Genomic DNA, 6,189 nt, shown 5'->3' with positions numbered 1-6,189 from the left:
CTCACTGAAATATATGAGGCATGCACCAAGAAGAACATACCGTAGTTTTAACATATATTACTAAGGACAGAATCACACTGATCTCCCTGCAGAAGGACTGTCTGCGGACAGCACAACAGTAAGAATGGCCTTCCAGGCACCCAAAAAAGTCTCATTTTCCTGAGCATTGCACTGTATTATATGTGTATCTGAAAGCTAAAATTATTGGTGTTCATGTTGTAGTTAAAAATAAATGTCTAAACAACTAATTAATCCTGGAATTTGAATTAAATGCTGATTTAGACCCCTGCTTATGAACACAGTTTTTTGTTCCAGCTTCCAAATACATTTTTGTGGAGATTTTTACAAACTTTCTTTTGGGCTTTATTACAATTTTTCTATGTGTTGTTACATGTGCATGTGTACACACATATCTGTATAATGTGCATAGTTAATTATCTAATTAACCTCTATAGTTCTGAGTCATCAATTTAACTTTTTCTAAGGACTAAAAGAACAGTGATCCATACTGATTTTCCAACCAATCAAAAAAAGACAAATCACTCTTCAGGCAAATCAGGAGTCTTGACTTCAGCTTACCTGGACTTGGAACTTTGCCAGCCTTTGAAAATCACCTTTCAAAAAATATCCAAAAAGTCTACCAAAACATCTCTGAGCTTTAGATACAGTATATGACAGGAAACTGTAATGTTATTTAATTATGAGATTAACTCTGAATGTTTTGGTGGGGAAAAAACTTGAAAGTTTAGCTCTTGGGAAGTAGTATTCAAATTGAAATCTTGTGGGTGGAGTTGAGTTGTTGAGGTGCATAAATAGGCAGTAGGAACAGCAGCATTCACACCGTAACCAGGAACACCTTCGCACCCTGGCAGGCGTCTGGGAGAGTAAATAAGGTAAGGCACCGCACGCTCAATGCTTCTAAAAGTGCTGGGGGAGCTGTGAAGCCACGCTACCTGGGGCTGGGGGATCTGATCAATGGAAAGAAAAGACTGCAGCAAAGCAGGCACAGTCCAGCACAGTGTGATATGAAGGAAAATGTGTAGAAAAATGTTGGCTTTGCAGGCTAAAAGAACTAGCAAAGGAGGGGTTATTTTGGAAAACTTTTCAAAAGTGCACATATTCTTCCAGAGGCAAAGCTTTTAAGGAGCAGGTTTAATGTTCTGCTGTCTTTGGTTTCTGTACTCTGCCTCCACAACAGCACAAAATGTACCTGGTCTTCGATTTCCTGGTTGTCCTATACCTTTTTGGGTTTTTTTCTTTTTAAAGAAGCATTACTTCCGCCATACAGCTCTAAGCCAAAACAACCCTTGAGGCAACCCTGACAATCCACAGAGTTTAACTTCATGCAATTTTCTTTCTTGCCAAAGAAATTTTTCTTAGGGCAGGAAGGCAGTCTGATGGAAAAGTTGTATTTCAGACCCTTGAAACAGTGACTCTTTGGATGTTTGAGCTCTACTGGACATCCCAGTAGCGAAGAGTGCTGTATCACTAATGGAAATTCAGCTAATGTCTCCTCCTGCAGCTCCTACCCAGAAAAACACTTCTGTTTCCCCAGAGTTTAATTTTCATTGTCTGAACTTTAAAAACTGTCAGCCTGTTGGTGTTTTGGTTTGTTTTTTTGGTTTTTTGCATTTTTTTAATTAATCTTTTGAATGTTCTGTATCACTTTTGGAGTATCTTAAAATTTTCTTATTTCACCATTATATTGGTTCTAGTTTCTAGGAGGACATGTAATGAGTAAATACAGGGTCATAAGTGCTTTACCCCTTCAGAGAAAGAACCCAGCTGAAATGCTGAGGAGCTTCCCATTAGACATGTCTCGAGTCTGGCTCAGGAAAAGCCCTCTGCTTTGTGCTGCTTCTACCCTCAACCTCCATTTCAGTTCTCACTGTGCCACACAGCAACTTCTCCCCACTCTTTTTATTATAGACTCTGCTGGTTTTAAGGATTAGATGATACTTCTAAGGGAGAAGACAGTTTCAACACCACCACTAAGCTGTGTCTGTGCTAATGCTCACTGTAAAGCCTGGCTTAACATTCTGACTTCTCATTTGAGTTGCTCCCACAGCCAAGACAAGTTAATTTTTCAGCACCTGCTGCTCGGTTACTATAGCACTGGGAGATCAAGGTAGAACTGTGAAATTATTAGGACTTCCAAGTACTTCCAGAATTGCCAAAACTCAGTTATTTTACTGAGCATATTCAATACATATAAAAAGAAGAGAGATAAACTAATAAACACATACACACACATCCTAGAAGGGCCACAGCCCAATGGCATGAGCAGGGCAGTGAGAAACAGCCGGTTCCTTCAGGGCACTTTGCTAAGCAAACCTCACGTTTCCTCGCCATTCCCCCAAGCCCCTGCCTGGAGCGGTTCGTTTCAGCCCTGACTCCACCCACTGCATATTTGTGACTTGATTTACTGCCTACCCATCCTTATCTGCTGTTTGCCTCACAGCCAGCACCAGCCTGTGCTGTTTGCCTCACCAGCCAGCACAGCGACAGGGAGTTTCTCTCATTTGTTCCAGGAGCAGCCATGGAGAAGAGTTACATGTCCATGTTCCTGCTGCTTGTTGCCATCTCCTGTGTTCTGGCAAAGGATGCAGGCAAGAAGGATACAAAAGAGACTACTGCTAAGCCGAAACTGCCTCAAACACTCTCCAGAGGTAAAAAAACAACCAACCAAAAAAGAACCCCAAATTTAAAAAAAAAAAAAAGTGCAATTGTGAATGCTTTGGTTACTACGCTGTTCTAAAAAAAGTAATTTTCTTGCAACTCATTTTGCAAATACCTTTTCCTAGCCCCCTCTCCTCCTTTATTCCTGATTTAAAGCCCCCTGGCAGGGGGGTTGTTCCAAGCCTCTCCTGGCAGAGGCTGGCAGGATTCAAACCCCAGGCCACAGGCCTGGGTTATAACGCTCTGCTTGTGTGTGTGTCCCCTCCCCTACCCTCCTACAGGCTGGGGAGACCAGCTCATCTGGACGCAGACCTATGAGGAAGCCCTCTTCCGTGCCAAGCACAGGTACCCACCCTGCCGTCCCTGTTGCGCCCAGCCCGAGCCCCTTGTGCCTCCCCTGTTCCTAACGAGGGCTCTTCTTTTCCAGCCAGAAACCCCTGATGATTATCCACCACTTGGAAGACTGCCCACACAGCCAAGGTAATCCCTTTGCACTGGGGAAAAAAAATAATATTGTTTTCAGTTTCTGGATAAATGCTGTTTAAAAAAAAAAAATCAGCCACCAGTCTGCTTGCTTGCACGAGCATGGGGAGCATTTTTCTGGTCACTATCCCACACAGGTATTTCCTAATGTGCAGAAATAAAATAAAAATGTTAATTCAGTATTATGTGATACAGAATGGATACAGAAATGAACATGGGTCAGCAGGGTTTGACTTCTGACAAATCTGGGTTTGGTTCACGTCACAATCAGCCAAAACCAATAGCAAGACCAGGAGTAGTGAGAAACAATAATTTATTGGAAAGGACATAGTCAGTTTTCAGTATCATCAATGATTGAGACTGAATCCAGCCAGGGACTAAATCAAACCAGGCTAAAACTAAGCTCTTGCAGGATTTCTGGCAACTGGGACTGCTCTTTTCCCAGTGTCTCTGAATTCATCTGGGGGCCCTTCTTCCTGCAAGTTGATCCACATGGCAAGACCTTTGCATCCATCCAGAGCTCCAGTAACTCCAGAAGATTCTTTTTACAAAAAATAAAACCCTTCCAAACATTTCAGGCCAAAGCCCTACATGTTGTATTGTCAAGTGCCTTAAGAACTGCAAGAAACTGCAACAGTAGAACAGGAGGTTGGAATAGTCAAATGCTCAAGTTCAAACCTAAGCAGACAAATCTGAGAGGCAGCTGCGCTGTCTGAAGATGGGGCATTTTGTATCAATATAATTACTCTTTAATGCAGAATATAACTGAGTGGGTGGAATGAACTGGAAACCTTCATTTGCTGCAACTGTAAACTGGGAATTCTCATTCTGATTCTGCCAGTTTGCTTGAATTTCTTTTTTTGAGGACAAACAATTCCAGGGGCATATTTTTAATTTTCTTTCCCATTTGTTTCACACTAGCCCTCAAGAAGGTTTTTGCTGAACACAAAGATATACAGAAACTGGCTGAAAAATTCATTCTCCTGAACCTTGTCGTAAGTTTCCCAGTTAAACTTCACTAAACAAAAGGGATAAAGTTGTATTTTTAATTATGGCTTCTCTAGCTTCAGTTTAGGAGCTAGAGTTGGCTAGGAAAATGGCCACTGCTGAAGCATAATAGATTTAGTACTAAGTCTTTTTTCATTTCTAGCTATCATAAACTCAAAATGTGACAGAATTGAAAGTTTAACAAGAGCATGAACTGTTGTTATCAATTTGCAATTCCAGCTGTTAAAAGACTGCATCCCAGACAAATAATCTCTTAAACTGCAAAATATATTGTTTGAGCAGGATTTCACAACGCAAAGTACAATGAAGGAAAAAAATATTTATGTAGCATGCTTTCCTTTACTGGGAATCTTCTCTGTTTTCTTTAAGTATGAAACCACAGACAAGAATCTTGCACCTGATGGCCAGTACGTCCCTCGAGTTTTGTTCATAGGTGAGTACCTCAAGCATCGAAGCTGAGCTCAGAACAGAGCCCCGGTTCCATCATACATCTCAAATCCTCAGGCTGATTAACATGAATTTATTCCATGAGAAGTATAATGGTTCTAGTTGGTTTTGTGGATGTAACATCAAAGCAACCTCAGCCAGCTTTACAGTTCCAGCATTCCTCTCTCAATGACATGATGCCACAGTCCCTAGAATGGGTAATCCATCCCACTCCTAATAAACCTGCAAACACAATTGAAACATCAGTGACTGTGTAGAAGACCAATCTCTTGGTTGTGCAGACGTGTCTTACAGAAACATTTAGGAAGCAAGCAGGAGTGCAAAAAGGTTGATTTTCTTCTATTTCTTTCCACTTGAAGGTTAGTCCTGTCCTCTACAACTTCTCTCATCCTACTTTTCCAGATCCTTCCCTGACTGTGAGAGCAGATATTACTGGAAGATACTCAAACCGTCTCTATGCATACGAGCCCTCTGACATTTCACTGTGTAAGTAGTGTTCTGAAACATTCTGAAAATATTCTTAAAGCAGTCACATTTTTCATGCAACAAGGAATAACACCAGGCATTACAGACTCTTGTAATCAGTACTTGCTGAAAGACATTTAACTAGGATTAAAATTAAACAGGATGCTAGACTTAAAGTCAGTGAGGTGAAGAGAATGATGCCAGAGCCCTAGAGTCTTAAGCATCCATCTGTTTTAAAAGCAAGTATACGTCAGTAAGAACTTGCATAATTCAGCAGTGTTCACTGCAAGTAATGTGAGGACTCACACACGAGTCCTGCCAGGCCAGGTAAGGAAACATGGGAGCAGGGAGAGATGTTTGCTACAGCCCTCCCTCACTGCTGCACAGCTCCTGTCTTTGCCCTGTGAATGCCCATGTGTTTGCATTAATAGATGTATGTTCTCACCAGTCAAAATTAAACACATGACATTCACAAATTGCTTGGAAGAGCAGGGTGCATCAGAATCCCTGTAGCAATAGGCATGAGACTAAAAGCTTTAATAATAATGACATTTTCTCTACAGCATTTGCAGTTGCTGGTAGAGGAAGTTGCAGCAAAAATAACATGCATGAATATTTCATTTCTAGTGTATTCAAATATGCAGAAGGCGCTGAAGCTTCTGAAGACTGAACTGTAAGGGGAAGAAGAAAGCCCTTAAATATTATAAAGTCTCATCTTCCATCTCTTCTCCACGCATTGACACTGGTGAAGAGACTATTTAGAATGATATTTAGTGATGTGTAGTGATGGTTTCTATACATAAACACTACAGTTTTACATTAGCCCTTTTGTACTGGGCAGCATTTTTAAAAGCTGGAGGCTTTTAATTTAAGGCGTACAGAAGAATACTGTATGATCCAACTGTAAAAATGATTTTTTTAAAAATAAATCCATTTTAAGTGTTTACATACAAAACATTGCTGTGTTGGTTTTTTTCCTTGTCTTCATCTACCACTATTAGAAAGAGTAAAATCACTGTGCTGCTTGAGACCACCGCTTGCATTTTACATTTAAGCACTTTGTTGTGTGTTAATCCTGGCCAGCAGCTCAGCCCCACACAGTCACTC

The 6,189-nt window shown here is 40.9% G+C and overlaps 1 protein-coding gene across 1 annotated transcript; it reads left to right on the top strand.

Annotated features, from left to right (window-relative positions):
* Positions 1-791: 791 nt before the first annotated feature.
* AGR2 (anterior gradient 2, protein disulphide isomerase family member) lies at positions 792-6,037 on the top strand. Its single transcript, XM_027684883.1, has 8 exons — positions 792-893; positions 2,532-2,669; positions 2,961-3,024; positions 3,107-3,159; positions 4,084-4,157; positions 4,540-4,603; positions 5,020-5,103; positions 5,710-6,037. The coding sequence occupies exons 2-8, from the start codon at positions 2,540-2,542 to the stop codon at positions 5,757-5,759; spliced, it is 519 nt and encodes a 172-aa protein (XP_027540684.1). The 5' UTR covers positions 792-893; positions 2,532-2,539; the 3' UTR covers positions 5,760-6,037.
* Positions 6,038-6,189: the final 152 nt, after the last annotated feature.

Source organism: Neopelma chrysocephalum, unplaced genomic scaffold (assembly GCF_003984885.1).
Source record: "Neopelma chrysocephalum unplaced genomic scaffold, ASM398488v2 Primary Assembly neopelma1_67, whole genome shotgun sequence".
In the NCBI taxonomy this organism is placed as follows: Eukaryota; Metazoa; Chordata; class Aves; order Passeriformes; family Pipridae; genus Neopelma; species Neopelma chrysocephalum.
The sequence above is the reverse complement of the archived record's forward strand: the minus strand, read 5'-3'. Positions and strand labels throughout refer to the sequence as shown.

What these genes read in the sequence shown, in the direction of transcription:
- AGR2 (XM_027684883.1), top strand. Translation starts at nt 2,540, where the DNA reads ATGGAGAAGAGTTACATGTCCATGTTCCTGCTGCTTGTTGCCATCTCC. An exon ending in GCCTCAAACACTCTCCAGAG is followed by an intron (nt 2,670 to 2,960) that starts GTAAAAAAACAA and finishes ACCCTCCTACAG; the next exon opens with GCTGGGGAGACCAGCTCATC. An exon ending in CCCTCGAGTTTTGTTCATAG is followed by an intron (nt 4,604 to 5,019) that starts GTGAGTACCTCA and finishes CTACTTTTCCAG; the next exon opens with ATCCTTCCCTGACTGTGAGA.